The sequence below is a fragment of the Pseudophryne corroboree genome, chromosome 5, assembly GCF_028390025.1.
Source record: "Pseudophryne corroboree isolate aPseCor3 chromosome 5, aPseCor3.hap2, whole genome shotgun sequence".
Lineage (NCBI taxonomy): Eukaryota > Metazoa > Chordata > Amphibia > Anura > Myobatrachidae > Pseudophryne > Pseudophryne corroboree.
Genome location: NC_086448.1, coordinates 80,996,796 through 81,020,906, shown reverse-complemented (window position 1 = coordinate 81,020,906; position 24,111 = coordinate 80,996,796). Strand labels below are relative to the sequence as shown.

The 24,111-nt window shown below is 47.7% G+C and overlaps 1 protein-coding gene across 2 annotated transcripts in view; it reads left to right on the top strand.

Moving 5' to 3' along the window:
• LOC134927232 (serum paraoxonase/arylesterase 2-like) overlaps window positions 1-24,111 on the top strand; it is an 88,677-nt gene that overhangs the window by 25,186 nt on the left and 39,380 nt on the right. For both annotated transcript variants that reach the window (XM_063921408.1, XM_063921407.1), the window contains exons 2-5: window positions 294-364; window positions 749-804; window positions 3,543-3,711; window positions 20,710-20,836. In XM_063921408.1, coding sequence (XP_063777478.1) covers window positions 294-364; window positions 749-804; window positions 3,543-3,711; window positions 20,710-20,836 — 423 coding nt within the window. The remainder of the gene's footprint in view (window positions 1-293; window positions 365-748; window positions 805-3,542; window positions 3,712-20,709; window positions 20,837-24,111) is intronic.

Genomic DNA, 24,111 nt, shown 5'->3' with positions numbered 1-24,111 from the left:
ATTTACAATAAGGGATACATTATCCTATGTTTACAATCAAAGTATGTCTAACCTCAGTACTCCATTATTTACATTAAATATATTATTTATATTATTTATTATATAATAAATTTGATCTTCCTGCTACAATTCCCCAACTGTTCACAATCTCACTAATTGGATATTGGCAGGGGAGGGGAGTTTTAAAGACATATAAGTAGCAGATAACTACTAATTTACTGCACATGCTGGAAACGTGTTGAGTCTGTGTGTATTACTGTATGTGCTAATTCACTTTTATCTAATTTTTGCAGTCATCGAACTAAACCATTCAGTGTGGCAGAACCTATAGAGCTTATCAAGTGCCAGCTACTGAAAGGAATAGGTATGTCTAAGTAATCCCCCACACTGCTCATTAGCCTATGCATCTTCTACTGTGATAGTAGACTATACTGTCTGTTGGCCCTTTTACTGTCCAGGATAAAGTACCAGGCTTGGGGACATCCTATCCCTAAACTTTTTGCAAAAGCAAGGTATACAGTCAATAAGTACAGAAAATCGTGTATACTTGTAAGTATGAGAACCTATTATATGCAGAGAAGTGGTTTGGAACAAATGTATTTTAACCCCCCCCCCCAGTATTAGAGTTTAACTAGACGACCGTAGTTAGTGTCCCCCACCATTTGAACCACTAATATCAAAGACTACTTCAGTTCAGGAATATCCAGTTGTGTTAAATCTCTGATGGTTTATACTAATTATTTTGCAGAGTTTGGGTCAGAAGACATAGAAATTAGCCCTAACGGACTGGCCTTCATCAGCTCTGTAAGTACACATTTTTTCTTGATAAATATCTATACACACATTACAAAGCACGATGCCAGTGTCTCAGGGAATGGGAGACTGGTGTAGCACTAAGGGGGTCATTCCGAGTTGATCGCTGTTTTTAGCAGCTGTGCAAACGCTAAGCCGCCGCCCTCTGGGAGTGTATTTAAGCTTAGCAGAAGTGCGACCGAAAGGATCGCAGAGTGACTAAAAAAAAAAATGTGCAGTTTCAGAGTAGCTCCAAACCTACTCCTAGCTTGCGATCACTTCAAACTGTTCAGTTCCGGATTTGACGTCACAAACACGCCCTGCGTTCGGCCAGCCATGCCTGCGTTCTCCCAGACACGCCTGCGTTTTTCCTGGCACGCCTGCATTTTTTCAAACACTCCCTGAAAACTGTCAGTTGACACCCAGAAACGCCCCTTTCCTGTCAATCATTCTGCGGCTGCCATTGTGACTGAAAAGCATTGCTAGACCTTGTGTAAAATTACTTAGCCCGTTGTGAAAGTTCATCGCGCGTGCGCATTGTGCCGCATACGCATGCACAGAAGTGCTGCTTTTTCATGTAAACGCTGCGCAGCAAACATTTTTAGCTAGCTATCAACTCGGAATGACCCCCTAAATCCGAATTATTCACAGTTACTAATAAAATTACTACTAGAAACTATTTAAGCGTTATTCAGGGAGGTTACTAGGAGTAATCGTCTCATATTGGTTGTGAATCCATTTCTAGTCTTACTGCAACTTCCACCAAACAGGAAACTAACTCACAAAATACTATTAGATTAGCTGTAATTACAATGCTCAAATAGCCGCATTATTGAATAAGAAATTATTCTATTCACATGCACACACAACAGTACGGTTACAGTAAACATCACTTTACATTTATATCAAAGGACATTTGTGTTCCTCTATTGACATAAACTCCAGGTTATAATGACCTTTATATAAATCCCTTTCTTTGAATCATTAATAAAGCTGTAAAACTGGCAGACTGGGATTATATATATATATTTTTAAATATTATTATTATTATTAATATTTTTTATTTTTTGGTTGGGTCTTTTTTGAATGAGAATACTTGCATAGCTGATTTTTGCTATTATGGAGACTAATTTGCAGCATTTCAAGGTTATACTGAGACTATTCTGCCCTGGAGTGTAAATTTACAAACAAATTGGCACGGTTCAGCAATGGGGTCCAACACTCAGCCACTAGAGTCCCCAACACATTCTGCTTAAATCTTTTATTTGGAACTACCAACCTGCTTCAATAAAGATAAATATCCTTTCAATTGCTGTTGTATTTCTTTCTGACATGTTACTACTTTTGGGAAGTTAGTTAATGTCAGTCAGGACATTAGAATATCAAAATTGCTAAATTAGTCTATAAATGTAATTTTTTACCTGTTTTGTTCTTACTGGAGTCATTTATGAGAACATCGGAGCAGTGAAATGAAGTAGTGTGCAATGTTCCTTCCTGTGCTAAGAGAAAAGAAAATCTATTCCCTAAGTTCCTATAGCATTCTGCAAATCTCTGGAGCGCAAACATTTTCAGTTCCCTGTTCTCTTTGCCGTATTAATATTCTATTGTGCATCTACTGTTTTCTTGTACTGTAATTCTCAAACTTGTCATTACGCCATACCAGCAGTGTATATTTTATAGATCTCCAGGACTGGTGGAATAACAAACATCCCAGCAATCAAATATATCCACCTGTGTTTCTCTGAACAGATCCACAAAGTACAATACAACTTGCTGATTATCATTTCAAAAGAGCGGTTTGTCAAAGCTGCTGACAAATAGAGACCCACCCACTCATGTAATAATTAATAATACATTTTACTCCCATAAATTATGTGGATGGTTGAGGTCTTTTTATTATGTATACTCTTAGATAGGTGTCTCATCTCTTTTTCTGCCCCTAGCAATATACATGCCTCAAGCGCTTCTAAAGTTTTACTGTCCCTTTTAGCGAGCCTTATACTCTGTGCTCATGTATATAGAGGATCATTGAGAGCTCTTCTCCCACCCCCACCCCCACAACTCTCCAATTCCTACTCCTTGCCCCAGAACTCATCCCTAGCTGTCTGTTTTTTTGTACCTCTATTATCTTGTGCGGCTCCTTCCTCCCGTTTAGGAGGACTGTCGCTACCCTTGTGCTGAGCAGTGGAGAGGAGACAGCCAGCCCTGGGTCCCTGCAGCTGCACAATGGTTCCGGCAGGTGCATGCGCAGATGCGGTGGTGCAACTGTGCATGCGCAAACCCCAGGCTGCTATGGACTGCATTGGTTGCAGTCCATGGAAACCAGATCAGATTGAGCTGCACCAAAGGCAGGGAGTGGCTTCCTATAGCCAGCTCTCTGCTTATCACAGGCTGATCTGACAGTCCCAGAGGAAGGAAACACCTCCCAATCGGATGGCCTTGTGTGTCTGTGACTGACAGATAAGACTTCCAATAGGAAGTCACTGCCAGTCACAGTGAAGCCAGTGCAGTCACAGACAGCATCTGGCTCACTGAGCTGGGTGGCAGATTTTACCTGGGGGGCTGCTGTCCTGCATCCCATAGGTAAAATCCACCACTGATAATGTCGGATCCCCAGGTCTCCTTCAGTGGGATGTACTGTAGCTCCTGACATATTCTGCATTCATCTCTCAAGTGATACAATTAGTACATTTCCTCCTCTGTCCAGATATCTGCTGGCCATTTATAGGTGTATTTATGTATCTTTAAAGGGAATGAAACATCCTAGTGTGAAGAGCTTTGCACCTGACAGACCCGCAGAAATATTACTGGTAGATCTGAATGACGAAGAGCTGCATCCGACTCCACTGAGTATCAGCAAAGGGTTTGACATTTCTACATTTAACCCTCACGGACTCAGCATTTACATTGATGAGAAGGGTAAGTCCTTAATTTTGTACAGGTTAGCTCTGACTTACCATTTGTTTGCTTGCCAGAGCTTGGATGTGTGGGCTCTGCCTGCTGTCCTTGTGGCACCTGTTTCAATGAGTAAGATAATAGGATTTTAATTACCTACCGGTAAATCCTTTTCTGTAGTCCGTAGAGGATACTGGGGTCCACATTAGTACCATGGGGTATAGACGGGTCCACTAGGAGCCATGGGCACTTAAAGAAATTGATTGTGTGGGCTGGCTCCTCCCTCTATGCCCCTCTTACCAGACTCAGTCTAGGAAACTGTGCCCGAGGAGACGGACATGCTTTGAGAGAAGGATATAAAAGGATAGTGGTGAGATTCCAAACCAGCACACACAAACTAGAGGTAAGCCAAGCTAACCAAACTTTAAACCAGGAACAGCAACTGCTGAACCAGCAATACTTAACCAAGTAACAGTGCAGGAAGAAATGAAGCACTGGGCGGGCGCCCAGTATCCTCTACGGACTACGAGAAAAGGATTTACTGGTAGGTAATTAAAATCCTATTTTCTCTTATGTCCTAGAGGATACTGGGGTCCACATTAGTACCATGGGGATGTACCAAAGCTCCCAAACCGGGTGGGAGAGTGCTGAGGTTCCTGCAGAACTGATTTACCAAACTGAAGGTGCTCAGAAGCCAAAGTATCGAACTTGTAGAACTTAGCAAACGTGTTCAAACCTGACCAAGTAGCTGCTCGGCAGAGCTGTAAAGCCGAGACACCCTGGGCAGCCGCCCAGGAACCACCTATCTAGTAGAGTGGGCCTGTACAGATTTTGGACACGCCAAACCTGCCGTGGAATAAGCATGCTGGATAGTAAGCCTGATCCAGCATGCAATTGTCTGCTTTGAAGCAGGACACCCAATTTTATTGGATTCATAGAGAACAAACAGCGAGTCAGATTTTCTGTGACGAGCTGTTCGCTTCACATAGATCTTCAAAGCCCTTACAACATCCAAGGACTTTGAAGTAGCAGAGGTGTCGATAACCACCGGAACCACAATAGGTTGGTTGATATGAAACGCCGAAACCACCTTTAGACGAAATTGCTGACGAGTTCTGAGTTCAGCCCTATCTTCATGAAAAATAAAATATGGGCTTTTGTGAGACACTGCCCCAAACTCCAACACACGCCTCGCAGAAACCAAGGCCAACAGCATGATGGCCTACAATGTAAGAAACTTGATGTCAACGTCCTGTAAAGGCTCAAACCATTCCGATTGCAGGAACTGCAACACCATGTTGAGATCCCAAGGTGCAGTAGGAGGCACAAAGGGCGGTTGGATGTGCAGAACCCCCTTCAAAAATGTCTGAACCTCAGAGAGAGAAGTCAATTGTTTCTGGAAGAAAATGGATAAGGCCGAAATCTGGACTTTTATGAAGCCCAAACGTAGGCCCACATCCACACCTGACTGCAGAAAAAGGAGAAAACGTCCCAGTTGAAATTCCTGTACTCACACCAAAAGACATATTTTTTCCAAATATGGTGGTAATGTTTAGACGTTACCCCCTTTCTGGCTTGGAATAACCCTATCCGGGATCCCTTTCCGGGCTAAAATTTGACGCTCCGCCTCCATGCTGTCAAACATAGCCGTGATAAGTCTTGATAGACGAACGGCCCCTATTGGAGAAGATCCTCGCGAAGACTGGTCCTACATAGTAACATAGTAATATAGTATCAAAGGTTGAAAAAGACAATTTGTCCATCGAGTTCAACCTATTTGTGGTCTCCTATGCAGGATTATTTTGGTCTAAATTTTGTCTGATGCTGATGTCAGCCGTTGTGTTTTATTCCTCTTTTTATAGTAACTATAGTGCGTGACTATGCATCATAACCCTGGATATCCTTATCCATTAGGAATTTATCTAACCCATTCTTAAAGGTGTTGACTGAGTCCGCCATTACAACTCCCTCAGGCAGGAAATTCCAAACACGTATTGTCCTTACTGTGAAAAAACCTTTACGCCGCAATGTGCGGAATCTCCTCCCTCTAACCTAAGCGAGTGTCTACTTGTGCTCTGTTCCTCTAGGAGCATCTCCAGTAGATCCGCATACCAGGCCATTCTTGGCCAGTCCGGAGCAATGAGAATTGCTTGAACCTTTTTAATCTTTTGAGAATCTTTGGGATCAATGGGAGTTTTGGAAACACGAAAACCATCTGGTAGACCCATGGAGTCATCCAGAGCGTCCACCGCCACTGCTTGCGGGTTCCTCGACCTGGAACAAAACCGTTGGAGCTTCTTGTTGAGACGAGAGGCCATCATGTCGTTTTGTGGCATTCCCCACCAACGTTTCAAGCACTCGAACACCTCCGGGTGAAGGCCCCACTCTCCTGGGTGGAGGTCATGTATGCTGAGGATGTCTGTTTCCCAGTTGTCTACTCCCAGAATGAAGATCGTGGTCAACACCACAGTGTGTCTTTCTGCCCAGAGGACAATCCTTGTTACCTCTGACATTGCTGCCCAGCTCTTCGTTCCGCCTTGTCAGTTTATGTACGTTACTGCCGTCACATTGTCCGACTGAACCTGAATGGCTTGAAGAAGATGCGATGCCTGTAGAAGGGCATTGTATATGGCCCTTAGTTCCAGAATGTTGATTGGAAGAATGGCTTCCTGACTTGACCATTTTCCTTGGAACTGTTCCCCCTGGGTGACTGCTCCCCAACCTCTGAGGCTTGCGTCTGTGGTTTGCAGAATCCAATTTTGAATCCCGAACCTTCGCCCCTCAATCAGGTGAGAAGTCTGAAGCCACCACAGAAGAGAAATCCTGGCTTTTGGCGACAGACGGATCCTCTGGTGCATGGGAAGATGCGATCTGGACCATTTTTCCAACAGAACCAGCTGGAAGGTCCTTGCGTGAAACCTTCCATACTGCAGCGCCTCGTAAGCGGCTACCATCTTTCCCAGAAGGTGAATGCATAGATGCACCAATGTCCGGGTTTGTCTTAGAACATCCCGCACCATCGACTGGATCACCATTGCTTTTTCCAATGGAAGGAATACCTTCTGCACCTCCGTATCCAATATCATCCCCAGGAACGGAAGCCTCCGTGTTGGTTCCAGATGAGATTTTGGTAGGTTCAAAATCTACCCGTGATCCTGGAGTAGTCGGGTTGAGAGGGAAATGTTGACTAACAGCCTCTCCCTGGATGGTGCTTTTAGCAGCAGATTGTCCAGGTATGGTATTATGTTCACTCATTATTTGCAGAGGAGAAACATAATCTCCGCCATTACCTTGGTGAACACCCTCAGTGCTGTAGAGAGGCCAAATGGCAGGGCCTAGAACTGGTAGTGACAGTCCTGTAATGCAAACCTTAGATAAGCCTGATGAGGAGGCCAACTCGGAATATGAAGGTAACCATCCTTGATATCCAGAGACACCAAGAATTTCCCCACCTCCAGACCTGAGATCACCGCTCTCAGAGACTCCATCTTGAACTTGAACACCCGTAAGTATGGGTTAAGCGAGATTTAAAACGGGCCTTACCGAACAGTCCGGTTTCGGAACTACAAACAGGTTGTAGTAATAACCCTGATTTTGCAGCTGAAGTGGAACTGGAACAATGACCCGAGTCCATACCAGTTTCTGAATTGCTTCCTGTAAAGTCATACTTGCTTCTAGAGAAGCTGGTAAGCCTGATTTGAAGAATCTGTGAGGTGGGAGTTCCTGAAACTCCAGTCTATAGCCCTGGGCTATAAGATCTTTGACCCAGGGATCCTGGCATGACGTTGCCCATATGTGACTGAAGAATCTCAAACGGGCTCCCACCTGCCTGTCTTCCAGGCAGTGTGGTCCACCATCATGCTGAAGGCTTAGAGGAAGCAGAACCAGGGTTCTGTTCCTGTGCGTCAGTTGCTGGTTTACTGGGTTTACCTCTATTGCGTTTGAAGGCTGTAGAAGAACCTTTGGTTTGGTTTTTAAACTTCGCTGTACGAAAGGACTGCAGAGTTGGAGCTGTGTAGGTTTTCCTAGCTGGGGTTGCTGCAGAAGGAAGGTATGTAGACTTACCCGCCGTAGCCTTGGATATCCACGTATCCAGTTCATCTCCAAAAAGGGCTTCACCTGTGATAAGTAGGCTTTCCACGCCTTTCCTGGAATCCGCGTCCGCAGTCCACTGGCGTAGCCACAAGCCCCTGCGTGCTGACACTGCCATGGTAGTAATGTGTGCATTGAGTAAACCAATTTCCTTTATGGCCTCCACCATAAAGTTAGCAGAATCCTGTATATGCTGTAGGAGTAAAATTATCTCCCCCCTGGATAAGGAATCTAACCCGTCAATTAGATTACCTGACCATTTAGCAATGGCCCTAGAGATCCATACACAAGCTATAGTGGGTCTCTGGCCCACCCCCGCAGCTGTGTACAGAGATTTGAGAGTGGTCTCAATCTTGCAGTCTGCAGCATCCTTCGAGGAAGCTGCCCCAGGGACAGGTAAAACTATCTTACGTGACAGCCTAGAACCAATGCATCAACTATCGGTTAGTTTTCCCATTTTTTTTCTGTCATCCTGAGGATACGGGAAGGATGTGAGTAACCGCTTTGGGACTTGAAACTTCTTGTCAGGATTTACCAAAGTTGTTTCAAATAGGGAATTTAATTCCTTAGGTGTAGGGAAAGTAGCTGAGGATTTCCTTTTCACATTAAAATAAGATTCCTCCTGTGAAACCTTATCAGGGATGTGCAGGACATCTCTAATAGCTTCTATCAGGACCTGTATACCCTGTGACAAAGCTGCATCCCCCCCTCCCGAGTCCACCTCACCCTCCTCCGGGTCTGATACATCATCATCATCATCAGTATCAGCCTGCCTGATTTGGGCCAGAGTACGCTTCTGTGGACAAATGGTAGGGGTCTGAGACGCTGGAATGACCACTGAATCTCTGTTCATCAGGTCATCAACAGATTGCCTTAAGTATTGCGTCTCCTTCTCATTTTGGGATAATTTATTCGAAATATTTGAAATCATCCCTTTTAATGAATCTAACCATAACGGTTCAGATCCACTAGCCTGAGAATGTGTACACGGCAGTGAACCCCCAGATTGAGAAAAACACTCTGCTTTGTATGATACACACTCCTTTGACATAGTAAATGTGAAAGAATACACACACACACACACACACACACACACACACACACACACACACACACAAAAATAGGGTAAAACACAGTTAACCCACACAGAGCCCTCTAGGCAGACACAGAGTATAATGGAGCCAGCCACACAGTGCCCCTATAGCTAAAGTACAAGTTTAGCTGTGTCGCAAACTGAGTACTAGGGTTTAGTATACCAAATCTTGCTCCCCCTCCCCCCCTTGCTATGACCCCCTGGTACCACTGAGGTGCTCTGGAGTCCTTGTGGAGGAGCTGCGCTTTCCTGCCAGTCTGCCTGTGTATAGCTGCAGAGGGAAAATGGCGCTGGTGAGCTACTGGATCCACTCATAGTTAAGCCCCACCCCCTTAATGGCGCGCGGTCTTCTTGGTTTTTTAATACTATCTGAGGTAATTTCTGTTCTACAGTGGGTTAAAACCCCTGTAGAATTGCTGCCGGTGTGGGTATATGCATGTTGTGGCTTCCGCTCGCCCCTCACAGCGGAGCACACAGCCCCCTGTATGCCTTTGAAGCCTGGAGCCACAGCCTGCTTTCCAGCGCTGCGCTCCTACCTCTTATGCCACCATTACAGCTGGCGACCCGCTAACTGGGACGCCGGCCACCTACTTACCACTCTTCTTACTTCTGGCTCTGTTAGGGGAGGCGGCGGGTCTGTACGCTCGCCGTGGTGGGGCTTGCGAATAGGACCCTCAGGAGCTCAGTGTCCTGTCAGCGGGGAACGGGATCATTAACCCTAGGGAGGTTGGGCCGTTCTTCCCCCCTCCCCAAGTCCCACGAAGCAGGCAGTGTGGTGCCAGCCAGACCTGCCTGAAAACAATAAAAAGGAAAATAAATGCAGAAAACTCTTCAGGAGCTTCCCAAGCGTGACCGGCTCCTCCGGGCACATTTTCTAAACTGAGTCTAGTAGGAGGGGCACAGAGGGAGGAGCCAGCCCACACTATCAATTTCTTAAAGTGCCCATGGCTCCTAGTGGACCTGTCTATACCCCATGGTACTAATGTGGACCCCAGTATTCTCTAGGACTTAATAGAAAACTAATGTATGAATTTGTTGTTTCTGTGTATTGATGCACCTTTCAAAAAATGGTAGACTCAATTAAGAAACCTCGTGCTGAAATAGCAGATAAAATAATAAAGAGAATCTTTTATTTAAAAAAAAATGGCATTTATTACTGGTGGTCATTCAGGTGCAGATGCAAAGTGGCATTGTATGCATATTGGCCCTCATTCCGAGTTGATCGCTCGCTAGCTGCTTTTAGCAGCATTGCACACGTTAGGCCGCCGCCCTCTGGGAGTGTATCTTAGCTTAGCAGAATTGAGAACGAAAGATTAGCAGTTCTGCTACTAAATATTTCCCTGCAGTTTCTGAGTAGCTCCAGACCTACTCACAGTGGGGGTCATTCCGAGGTGTTCGCTCGCAAGCTGCTTTTAGCAGCTTTGCACACGCTAAGCCGCCGCCTACTGGGAGTGAATCTTAGCTTATCAAAATTGCCAACGAAAGATTAGCAGAATTGCGAATAGACACTTCTTAGCAGTTTCTGAGTAGCTCCAAACTTACTCGGCATCTGCGATCAGTTCAGTGCTTGTCGTTCCTGGTTTGACGTCACAAACACACCCAGCGTTCGCCCAGACACTCCTCCGTTTCTCCAGCCACTCCCGCGTTTTTCCCAGAAACGGTAGCGTTTTTTCGCACACACCCATAAAACGGCCAGTTTCCGCCCAGAAACACCCACTTCCTGTCAATCACATTACGATCACCAGAACGAAGAAAAAACCTCGTAATGCCGTGAGTAAAATTCCTAACTGCATAGCAAATTTACTTGGCGCAGTCGCACTGCGGACATTGCGCATGCGCATTAGCGACTATTCGCTCCGTTGCGACAAAAAAATAACGAGCGAACAACTCGGAATGACCCCCAGATTGCGATCACCTCAGTCCGTTTAGTTCCTGGTTTGACGTCACAAACACGCTCTGCGTTCGGCCAGCCACTCCCCAGTTTCTCCAGCCACTCCTGCGTTTTAGGCTGACACGCCTGCGTTTTTTAGCACACTCCCGGAAAACACTCAGTTTCCGGCCAGAAACACCCACTTCCTGTCAATCACTCACCGATCAGCAGAACGACTGAAAAGCGTCGCTCGGACCTGTGTAAAATTGCATAGTTTTGTGTGAAAATACTTAGCGCGTGCGCCCTGCGGCCCATACGCATGCGCAGAATCGCCCATTTTTAGCCAGATCGCTATTCTGCTAAAAACGGCACCGAGCGAACAACTCGGAATGACCACCATTGATTGATGTTTTCTCAGTGCACATGTGTCTGAGGCGCAGTGCGCAGCGAGTGATTTGCGAGTTCAGTCGCAGCGAGATTTTAGTTGTATAGTGAGTGACAGGAAGTTACCATTTGGGTGGTGGGGATGGTACAGTCGTACTCACTGTTACACTGTTTATTGGGCATGAAAAAGAGCTTATAGCAGAGCGGAGTTCAGGCAGAGGAGCCATATTGGAGACTGCACAGTAACGTTTTCTTATTCTAACAATGTATACACATTAATTGGCCATAATATCGCATATACAATATGGTAGATATTGGGCTGTGCAGTGTTTTGCAATTAAACAAATTTTAAAGGTCACTAGTGTTGTAAAATATTATTGATCCAAGTTCAAGGCACATCACCATTACACCACAGGACATGTGTCAATGTCCCAGAGCAGCCGGCAGCCAGTCACAAACTGAGGACCTTCCAGGACAATACACCACAGGATAAGTGTCAGTGTCCCAGAGCTGCCAGCAGCCAGTCACACAGTGAGTTCCCTCCAGCCAGTCACACTCTAAGGCCCATCCAAACTTCAGCATCGTGGCCCATCCAGGATATTATACCACAGGACATGTATCAGTGTCCAAGAGCTGATGGAAGCCGGCACACACTGAGGCCCATCCAGCCAGTAACACACTGAGGCCCATCCAGGACAAAGTTCAAAATGAAGAGGTAAAAAGTTTCTGCGACTGTTTCCCTATGCATAAGTGCGCCAATAGGGCTGGAGCATCTGAGATCACAATAGCCTGTTTTTGTGTACATCCCAAATACAACTTCAGAAATTCTATTTGTCACATAACTTATGATTTTGCCAATGTGTTTTTGCAGATCCTAAACTACAACAATCATTCTAACAGCAATATATGAAATAATTTATTACTGTAACCATAGATTGTGTCAGAAATAAGGTCTCTGGGGGCGTGGCCTGGACGCTGAACGGAGTGGCAGCACGAGCAGGGAGCTCCACTATAGCTGTGGAGATAATACCTTCATTCCTCTCCCCTCGTGCTTTGTAACCCTCCTAGACTCGGCCCCTGTAGCTGTGTGGACCCATCTCCGAGGTGGACTAGTGCCGCGGAATAGGGGAGCCGGTTTACTGGCTCCTGCGGATTGCGGCCTGTCCACCATCCGGAAGCCGGGGCCTCGATTTGGGACCGGCGGTACCGGCCGCTCAAAGTGCCTGCCCGTGGAGCGCCTACCGGGGACCCACGCTCTGAAGCCTGCGCCCGGACCACCTCCCTTGGGCCGCTGTGATCGACGGTGCTGCGGGGGGCCTGAGAGACCGGCCGAACGCAGGCACGGGAGGTCTGGAGTCCCTGCGGCGGCGGCGATCTTAAACCTCGGGAGCCGGAGGGAGCCGCGAGAGACACGCGGTCCGGGTGGTGCTTCCTCCTGCCGAGGTGAGCTGTCCCCTTGCCCAGCGGTGATTCCCCCCCCACTGCAGCCTTGTGCTTACTCCCTGCGGGCGGCTGCCGCCGGGAGCCCTGATTAGGACGCCGAGGAGAGCGCAATCCCATCCCTCCTGCATCCTTGTCCTGGGGCTGGCTCTTGGTCTCCCCTGGGACTGCACTGTATAACCTGCCCCTGCTGGGTCTTTTAACCGGACCCCCCCCCCGTGCTACTGTTGCCTCCACGTTGGAGGTCCCCCTGCTGCAGTTCTCCGGAGCCCATATTACAGCCTGCCTGAGGGCCCCAGCTCTCTCTCTGGCCCTGCACACTCCTGCCCAACCTAAAGGCTCCTGCCTCTCCCGGTCCCTGTAAGGGCCTTTACTGCTGCCGAGACCGGATGCCCCTTCCCTGCTGCCTGATCCTGCCCTGGTCACTGGCTGGTCCGTATCCGGGTCTCATCCCCGCAGATCCTGGATGGGGGTGGATCTCCGGAGTGCCCCGGCCCGTCTCCTGCAGCCTCTGTCTGTCTGACTCCCCTCCGGGACCACGTGGACCTTCCTCTCTGCCGAAGCTCCCCGGCCCTGTCCCACCCACACTGCTTGGCTGGCCACGTCATGATACTTCTCTAGAACCCCCGCCTTACCCCCCCTGGTCCTAAGCCTTACTGCTGGAGCGCCTTCTCTATCTCCCACCCTGCCGTCCACCCCCTTTCTCATATGTTCACGATGCCCAGGGGTGGCAAAAAATCACAGGGGTCTGACCTTACACCATTCCTTACTAAATAGAGCACCCCGGCCAAGAACAGGCCCGATGCTCCTGAACTCCCCCATGGTCCCTCCGACTCCGATCCTGAAGATGACGATCTCACACCCCTTACCTGCAGGGACTTTCTCTCCCTCCTTAAGGAGGTGCGGGATGTTAAAACCTCTGTCCAGGCTCTCCACTCCCTGAAGTCCGATATTGCCGACATTGGCTCCAGAACTGATCAACTTGAGTGGCGAGTAGAATAGGTGGTGTCGTTCCAACAATCAGTCGAGACCGACTTCCATCAACTCCGCCAAGATGTTGCTTAATTGCGGGAGGAGCATGAGGACCAGGACAATAGGGCGAGGAGAAACAATCTGAGGATTCGGGGTATTCCTGAGGAGGTTGAAGCGGCCCATCTTGATCTTTACCTTAAGCTCCTCTTTGCCCACCTATCACCTGACACCCCTGAAGACCATCTTCTCCTGGACCGAGCACATCGAGCCCTCCGACCTCGCTCCCAAGACTCTTCCCAGCCCAGAGATGTCATTCTCCGACTACACTACTTCACTGCGATAGAGGCCGTTATGAGAGAAGCCCGGCGACTGGGGTCTGTGACTTTCCAGAATGTCTCCCTGCAGATCTTCCAGGACTTATCCACGCTCACTGTGGCCAAACGTACGGACTTTAAGCCCATCACTTCCCTGTTCTCCCAACATAATGTTAAGTACCGCTGGGGTTTCCCTTTCTGTATCCTGGTTTGGCATCAAGGGAAGCTGCTCACGGCCAGAAACCTACCCGAGGCTCAAACGCTCCTCTTCAAGCTGGGTACCCACACCGCTGACCAGGATCTTTCTGTCCCACGCCTGCCGCCGCGGACACAGCAGAACCCACCTCCGCCTCCCCATTCGGAGTGGTTCACGGTCCCAGCTTCTACGGCCTCTCCGGCTCCACCTCCAGTTCCCTGATGGACTTCTAGCTCTCTGATTTGATGCCTTCTCTTTATATTTGTGTCGACCTTTCCCGGTCGTACTCCCCTGGCCGTGGAGCTGTTTAACTTTAGATCTTCCACATCCTGATTTCCCGACCCCTTAGTCGGTTTTTGACTGTTCTGTTGTTACCCCTTGTTAAAATGTTAAATGTGATAATTTGTTTCTTCTATGCCCTGCTTTTCCCTTTCTTTCTGGAGCTGGCGCTCCATCTGTCCTTTGTTCCTGCTTTCTCTCCAGCTTTTTCCCTCAGGTCTCTCCAGGGGTGGTCTGCTTCCTACCTATTGCTACGTAGTTTGTGATGCATCATCTGGATGCCATGCTGCACCCCCTTAGGGCTTTGAGCCCTCTTGCTGACCTAGGTGCCTTCCCGACACCTAGTACCCCTTCCCCCTGTCAGCACCACCGGTCGTGGCCCCTACTGCTGGATGACCAACTACCCTCCCCTCCCTCCCGGTTTCCTTTCCTTCCCCCCTCCTTTCTGACCACGTTATCTCTCGCTTTGTATCCTTCTCCTCTATTTCTCTTCCTCCTTACTCTACTTTCAGTGCTCTACACTCTTTCTATTCTGCCTACCTCTTTGCTGTTTGCCCATGGGTCTCCGGGTACTCTCTTTTAATGTGAAGGGCCTGAATAGCCCTCAAAAGAGAGGTAAGCTCTTTGCTTCCCTTAAGCTCCATAAAGGCGACCTGGTCTTTCTCCAGGATACTCATTTCCTACATAACTCCCACCCTACGCTACAATGTAAACCGTACCCTGATTCTTTCCATGCCTGTGATCATTCAGCCAAAAAACGGGGGGGTCGCAATCTTATTTGCCCGTCACCTCACCTTTGAGCTTCTAGATTCCCATGCCGATAAGGATGGCCGGTTTCTTGTTTTGGTGGGGAAACTTAACAACAAACTATGCACCTTAGCTAACATCTATGCCCCTAACCAACGACAGGAACTATTCTTTACAAAACTGGATACTCTCCTTACTCAAGTCCGGCAAGGCGACCTCATACTTGCTGGGGATTTTAACTCTGTTTTAAATCCAAAGATAGACCGCTCTCCCTCTCTGCCCTCTGCTTCCCCGTTGGACTCTCTCCGCTCTAGATCCCTCCTCCGTCTCATGCGATCTCAGCTTCTCTACGACTCCTGGAGGATAAAAGATCCCTCTGCACGTGACTACACCTTTTATTCTGCCCCTCATAATTCCTACTCCCGCATTGACATGGTCCTGCTCAGCCATGAACTTGCCCTGTATCTCCACGCTGCCCATATACACCCATTGATCTGGTCTGACCATGCCCCTATCTCTTGTGACCTCTCGGGCCTGCTCTCACGCCCCCGCCCCATGGCATGGCGTCTTAACGACTCTCTCCTTCACAACCCGGAGATACGTTCCCATCTTCGGGACAAGATTTCCGACTATTTTACCCTGAACGACTCCCCTGACATTTCTAGGTCCACTCTCTGGCTGGCACATAAGGCAGTTCTTCGTTGGCACATTATCAGCCTGGCCTCAAAAGCCAAAAAACAGTCCCTCACCCAGTTTAACAAACTCTCCATTAAACTCCACACCCTCGAGACCCAGCACAAGGCGTCCTCCGACCGGGCTATCTTGTCTGAACTCCGTACTGTCAAAGCGGAACTTGATCTCCTTCTCTCCAGACGGGTGGCTAAACGCCTCAAATGGCTTCGCCAGTCTTTTTATGAGAAGGGAGACAAGGCAGACAAGATCCTGGCGGCACGACTCCGCTCCACGAGAGCCAAAACTAATATTGTCTCGATTAGAGACTCTCTCAATCAGTTAGTTCATGACCCCGCCGCCATTAGGGCTGCCTTCCAATCCTACTACGCTGACTTGTACAACCTGCCATCCCCCTCACCTGGTTCTTCCTCTCCGTCCCACTCTGACCTAGTCTCTCACTTTCTTTCAGCTTCTAACTTGCCTAGATTGCCTCAGGACGCCATGGACCATCTTAACAGTGAGATCTCGGTGGAAGAAATTGCCCAGACTATACTCATGCAAAAGATTGGTAAATCCCCTGGCCCGGATGGGTTCACAGCCCTATGTTACCAAAAATTTTCCGATCTTCTCTCCCCCCACTTTCAGTCCCTGTTTAATAGGATTATCCATGGCAACTCCTTTCCTCCTGAGATGTTAGAGGCTAGAATTGTGGTGATCCCTAAGGAAGGCAAGGACACCCTTAACTGCGCTAGCTATCGACCTATATCTCTCCTGAACCTGGACCTGAAAATCTTCGCTAAAATCCTTGCCAATCGCCTTAACCCATATCTCCCTTCCTTTGTCCACTACGACCAAGTGGGGTTTATCCCGGGCCGCCAGGCGAGGGATAACACCAGACGTGCTATTGATCTTATACACATCTCGAACTCCAGGGGATCCCCCGCTATCATGCTCTCCTTAGATGCTGAAAAAGCTTTCGACCGGATCTCCTGGAGTTTTCTGAGAGCCGCCCTGGAGGCCTATGGCTTGTCTGGTGGCTTTCTCACTGGTGTTCTGGCACTATACTCCACCCCCTCCGCCACAGTCTTAATCAATGGCGTCCCGTCTGCTCCGGTCCGCATATCAAATGGTACACATCAGGGATGCCTCTCTCACCGTTAATATTCGCCCTCATTATTGAGCCCCTCGCCTCTCAAATTAGAGCTCACCCAGATATACATGGTATACAAGTAGGCCGTACCGATCCTAAAATCTCCCTGTTCGCTGACGACATTCTACTTTCCCTGACCCAGCCCCTTATCTCACTCCCAAATTTATTCTCAGTCCTGCATTCTTATAGCCTTATATCAGGCTACAAGATCAATTATTCCAAGTCCGAGGCTATGCTGCTTCATGTCCCCCACCGAGAGGCTGAATCCCTTCGCGCCAACTTCAATTTTAAATGGCAGCCTACAAAGATCAAATATTTGGGGATTTACTTGACCTCCCGCTACGATTCTCTCTTCCGGGAAAACTTTCCACCCCTCCTCACCAAAACACTCGCTGACCTGACGTCCTGGAACAGTCTTTTCATTTCGCGGCTGGGGAGGATCATAGCGGTTAAAATGAACATAGTCCCCAAATGGCTCTACCTTTTCCAGACCCTCCCAGTGGCAGCCCCGGCCTCCTTTCTTCGTGCTACCCAGCGAGCCCTCGTGCGTTTTATCTGGAACCACAGACCCCCCCCCCCCCCCGCATTGCTGCCAATACCCTGAAACGGCCAACCTCCGCTGGCGGTAGAGATCTTCCTGATATCAAACTCTATCGGACATGACCCCCTTATGGGGTCTGCCCTCCACCTCCCGACCCCCAACCTCCAAACTCCTCCCCATTATTAACTTTAATCTTAAAATTTGGGATTCCCAATCTCTGAAGATGGGTCTTACCACTACCCCCTCACCCTTGACCCCTATCTGGCAGAACCCTATGTTTCCTCCTGGATTCTCGATTACGAGATTCCGTACATGGATAACGCTGGGCTTCAAATTCCCAACTAATTTTGTCGATCGGGGTCAATGGTTGTCCCTACCTGACCTCCAACAGAAGACCCCCTCGTACTCCCTTAATCCCTTTCAATTCCTACAAATCCGGGACTTCTTAGGTTCTCTGCCCTCCTCCGCTTTGCTCCGAGTCCTCACTCCCTTTGAAAGTTTATGCATTAACTCTCACCTCTCCAAAGGCTTAATCTCCCAACTTTACTCCCTTTTGCTAGATTCTTCCCTTCCCTCCTCCTGGCCCCACGAACTCACATGGGAGCGTGATCTTGGGCCCCCTCCGGAGAGCGAAGACTGGGAGGACATGAGACTGGGGATTGCTAAATGCTCTATTGCTACTGCTACTGCTTTCAAGGAGACGGCTTACAAAATTTACTACCGTTGGTACTACACCCCTGACAGACTTAAACTCTTTCCGTCTTCCTCCCCTAGTTGCTGGAGTAACTGCGGATCTAGAGGCACTATGCTACACATAGGGTGGACCTGCCCGTCCATCGTTTCCTTTTGGAATCTAGTCCACTCCCTCCTTAACTCTCTTCTGGATTCCCCCGTGCTGAAATATCCCTGGATCTTTTTGCTGTGTTACCCTCCCCCGATGCTTAATAAATTCTCCCAAAAACTGGCCACACATATTCTAACTGCGGCAAAATCGCTGATAGCTCTTAATTGGAAGAACCCCTCTCCACCCTCTCTCCCGTCTCTTAAAACCAAAATTTGGCATATTGCATCAATGGAGAAGATTACATATTTATCTCCACGACTGGGGTCACGTTTTTGAGCAGGTTTGGGCCCCCTGGCTCGCTGCTGAACGTAGATCGCCGTCTCCCCCCTCTTGTTCCTAGCTCCTTCCGCAGACCCATGGGCATTGCCTACTGCTCCTCCTCCATCGCCTCTCTCCTTTTCTTCTCTTTTCTCTTCTTCTCTCCTTTTCTTTTTCTCCTTCTTATCTTCTCTCGTCTCTCCCTTGCCCTCCCTCCCTTTCTTTTTTCTGATCTCACTATTTCCAGGATATGTACCGTGATTGGATTATATCGTGGTTTCCCCTCCCCCTATCCCCCTCTTCCTCCTTCCCCTCCCCCCCCAAATTTGATACTTGATTACTAATGTTCTATTTTTGATTATTTTCGTTGTTTATTCTAAAATTGTGGTTTCTGTTGGACGTTGGTTCTCCTGACCGCCTGTTCCTTTTGTCAATGTATTGTTTGCCCATTCTGTTTAACCACGCAAAAATAAAGAATTTAAAAAAAAAAGAAAAAGAAATAAGGTCTCTATTGTAACACAATTAAGGTTACTTTAGGACATTGGCACACAGCTCACATGTAAACAGCCATAAGATGTCGTCTTACATCATCATATCAGCAGCCCTGTGTAAATTCTCCATACTAGTCCTCCTCGGCCTTTCCACCATTTTTTAAACAGTCAACCACCCTTTTCTCCTGCACACTCCCTTCCCTTTGGGGTATTGTACCCCCTGGTTCACCTCCTACCTTTCTGAATGTTCCTTCAGTGTCTATATTTTTTATACGTTCAAAGTGGGTATTAAGGGACCTTAACTGAAAGAGGGCGTAGAGGAGCCCAATTTCAGTTAAGGTCCCTTAATACCCACTACCATCTTATACATACAATAACTTAAATCTATCTGTCCAACATCTCTCTTTGGACGTCCTAGGGTCATTTAAAGCTGAACATATCCAAAACTGAGTTAATAATTTTTCCTCATCCTCCCATGCCTCCTCTGTGATAAGCAACTTTCATTCCCACCTCCAAAACTTCTCCTGTGCTTCTCCTGCTTTCTATAATCAAGAACTCTCCCAGCCTTCAATCTTTCTGGTGAAATTTAAAAACCTACACCTGTACTACCCTACCCTATCTGATACTTCTTCTCTAAATATCAATAGCTACAGCATGTGGTCAAAATGCCGGCTGTCGGGATCCCGGCAGTTGGGATGCCGACGCCAGTATTCGGACAGGGACAGGAGATCGATGGCAGAATCCCGCCAGCTTGCATCCCGACCTTATGTATAGCAGGTGGGTTGGGTGCCACCCGTGGGGAGGGGGCGGCGGGATTAGGGTTAGACTGTGGGTGGGGAGAGGTTAGGGATAGGCTGCAGGGAGGGGGATTAGGCACCATCATGGGGGTTTAGGTTTAGGCACTAAGGGGGGAGGGTTAGGCTGTGGGGAAGGGGGGAGGGTTAGGTTTAGGCACTACCAGGGGGAGGTTAGGGTCAGGCACTAAGGGGGTAGGTAAGGCTGCGGAGAGGGGGGAACAGTCGTACCTACCCCCTGACGGAAGTTACACTATTGGGATGCTGGCGTCTGTATTCTGATTGCTGACATCCCGTCAGCGGGGATATCGTACCGAAGCCATTGCTACAATCCCATCACATTAGCTGCTATTGTCTCACATTTCCCCACTCTCATATTGAACATCCTCACAAGGCCCCATCTACCGTGACCTTTACCATGAACCTTATATGTCCTTTTTTTTGGCATAGACACTGCCACATGCTAGAGTTTTGTGTCAATTATAGATTAAGAGGACTATAGTATACACAGGTGATGTGATCAGTGTGTTTCCTTTTCCTTACCACTATTGGTACCATATTTGATTTAGATGACTTGCTGCAGACCAAGATGTTTTTGATGGCCAAGACTATAGTATTCCAAGTTAAAGCAAGCTACTATGACACCCCCCCCCCCCAAAAAAAAAAAAAAAAAAAACAGTAGAGAAAGCTCTGTGTTCCATCTTTTGTGTGCTAGTTTTCTTTGCTTTGAAAGTAAAGCTGAGCGTGGCCTTTTATTCCATAAGCTGAAGTAGAAAGTTTATCTCACCATTTTTCCTGGTAAATAGGACTCTGTAAATGATAAGGTAGTCATTGTGTCAGTACTATGCCAAATTGTAAGATCTTTGTTTCTTCTCTTGTTTTCAGACAACGCTGTCTATCTTTTTGTGGTGAATCATCCTCATCATAAAACCACCATTGAGATATTTAAATTTGTAGCGGAGGAAAATGGTCTTGTGCACCAGAAAACAATTAAACACCGGCTCCTGTACAGGTACTGGAAACTTTTCTGCAGAAACAGACCAGGGGCCTTATTCATGTTTGTAAGTAAAGCAAAAAGCAAGTAACTGGGCAAAACCATGCTGCACTGAAGGTGAGGCAAATGTAACATGTGCAGAGAGAGTTAGAATTGGGTGGAGGATGTTCAAACTATGGGGGTGATTCAGACCTGATCGCTGCTGTGCGTTTTCCATAGCGGGCAATCGGCAATAGACTGCGCATGCGTATGCATCAGCGGTCAGCAACAGGATGGTGCGAAAATTCAGATCGCATGGGCGTTTGCAAGGTGATTGACAGGAAGAGGTCCTTCGTGGGTAGTAACTGAGCGTTTACTAGGAGTGTCCAGAAAAACACAGGTGTTCCCAAGCGTTTTCAGGGAGGGTGTGTGACTTCAGCTCCGGCCCCGATCAGCCTCTTCTCATCGCACTGTAGGAGTAAGTTCTGGGCTGTGCAGAGACTGCACACACTGTATTTTTGCACCTCGGAGTACACATGTGATCGCACACTTGTTCAGCGAATTTGCACTCCCCGTTGGGCGACGCCTATCTGAACGCAGGACAGCAAAGTTAGCAGCCAAGAGATCAGGTCTGACTCACCCCCTGAAATCTAAATTGCAGTGTTAAAATGAAGCCATCTAACATTTGTGGGCTACATGCAAAATTAGCCAGTATTTATCCTCCACAGAAGAAATATAAATGTGTTTGCTCCCCTTGCATTGAAACATGGTTTGTTCCAGACACAAAGTTACATGCTTTTTTTTTGTGCTTTACTTACAAACATGAATCAGGCCTAATGTTGTTCTGTACAAATTTTGGAACTAGTGTAAGAACTGCTAATCAGTACATCAGTAAGGAGATGACTTCTTAGGGGGTGATCCTATTAGCTGTGATGATATGATGGGTGCGAATCATCACGGCAGCTGCCAAGGTTTACTCTGTCCCGAATTCACACAAAAGTGCGCCATAGGACTCCGGGCACTTTTTTGCGTGATCGGGCAGAAACCATCCAGCGAAGGGTGTGAGATCGGGCGCTGTTACTGGCATTTAAACGCTGCGGCATCGGCACATTGCACCCTTTGCGGATAATAAGATCGACCCATTAGTCTAAAATTCAAGATATCCACAATGGAGTCAAATCATGCAGTGGGTGGAGCAAGGCGTTTGTTTCATCATACAACTCCTCCATCATGCCCAATCATTGAAGTGGGCGGGTCCTGATGAAGTGATTTTCCTCCTCACATGATATACCCGGGTGTGGATCATTAGATCGACACTGTCCAGGTCGACAATGTTTAGGTCGACCACTATAGGTCGACAGTCACTAGGTCGATAGGGTTGGAAGGTCGACAGAGTTTCTAGGTTGACGTGTGCTAGGTCAACAGGTCAAAAGGTCGACATGAGGTGTTTTTTTTTGTGTCGTTTTCTTTGTAGAGTGACCGGGAACCCCAATTAGTGCACCGTGTCCCCTCGCATGGCTCGCTTCGCTTGGCACAGATTACCGTTCCAGTCGTAGTCCACGTGGATCGTTAAGTATGAAAAAGTTCAAAAAGAGAAAAAAAATATGAAAAATTCATGTCGACCATCTGACCTGTCGACCTAGAACATGTCGACCTAGAAACCCTGTCGACCTAGAAACCCTGTCGACCTAGTGACTGTCGACCTAAATATTGTTGACCTAGACAGTGTCGATCTTCAGACCGGATCCCGATATACCCCCCCCCCCCCCCCTTTCATTGGGCAGTCTGCTCTCCAGGGATTCAAAGAGGTTTTGTCATCAACTTTCTGAAGACGAATTAAAATATAATTCAAGGCAAGCACGTGCAATTGTGGCTCTATTTATGAAGATAAATATACTATAGCATTAGCTTTAATGTCATTTTTGTTATGACCCGGCATGCGGGGCGGACTTGCCCTGTGCTGGGCGTCCCCTACATGTCAGTGCAATGGGTTGTAGATGTGTGATTTTTCTGAATGAGGCCCTTTGCTCTTCTGAATTATAGCTACACAAGCAGTAAAACAAAACAGATGGAACCTGTATGAAGTCTGGAGCTAGTGGCATGTACCTATAATAGGTGCAAGGTGTGCCCTAGGGTCCAGTGGGTACACACTGCGCACCATCCACCCATTGCTTTGCTTACCTACTGCTCCTCCTGACAGCTGGGATGGAATCTGGATCCCGGTGGTCAGAATACCGACAGCTGCATCCACATGTGCAGCATCCTGACATCTGCCAGGTACGTATCCTAACCCTAATGCTTCTTTCCGGCATTACTTTCAGAAATACTTCCACACCATACTTCACAGGATAACGCCGGGAATACAGTATGTGCATGCGCAACAGACCTTGTCACAGTACCATTTATTGTCAGGTTGGTGGGGACCCACGAAGAGCTGCACATGGGCCCACACCAGTCTTAAAATGTCTCTGCCTGGACTGTTGTCTTATGTGCTGAGAGAATTAGTTGCTACACTGCCATTTCTCCTAGTTACAGTGATGGGTGGTCGGGCAGTGGCCAATAAATCTCCGCAGTATGACGAGTGGCCACATAGGGCTCCACCATCAAATCTTTTAAAGTACTCTAAAAACTCCAACTCTTTGGGGGGAATTCAGTTAGTCGCAGAACTTACAGCTGGCATTTAGCTCACAGGTTAAGAGCCCAGAGCTATTCAATTCCTGTCTTCTGTAAGCTCTGAGAGCGCACTTACAGTAACACGAATTTCAGTTTGCATCTTAGGACGGTGCAAACAGACATTTGCATCAAGTGCACCTTTACTGTGCGCAGTAATTCTCCACACACTTATCCCAGATTTTATGCCTTTTTGTACATTAGCAGCGGGACTTGCCACTGGATACAGTTGAATAGCTCCGGACACTTAACCTGAGAGCTAAAAGTCCATGAAAAGTCCCATGGCTAATTGAATTCTCCCCCTTTTTTTAGAGAGAGATTCTTCTACCCCCACATGTATTACTCACACTGGTACACCCTTACAGTGGTCCCAATCTCCACTCTGAACCACTCTTGCTCCTCAAATCAAAGCCTAAAATACTGACAATCTATATAGTCATTTGCTAAGGCACTACGGACAGTCCCATTGAGTCTCAAAGTTAGTGTTCTTTTTCCCACCAGAGACTAGTGCGCATCCCAGCGTTCTGGTTACCAGGAAGCATTGTGTTAACACCGTTTTCCTCTGGTGTTCCAGAAGCCGGTCAGACAGTGGACAGTCCAGAGCCCCAATGCCCACATCTCTGTATCTCTTATCCACTCCCCCC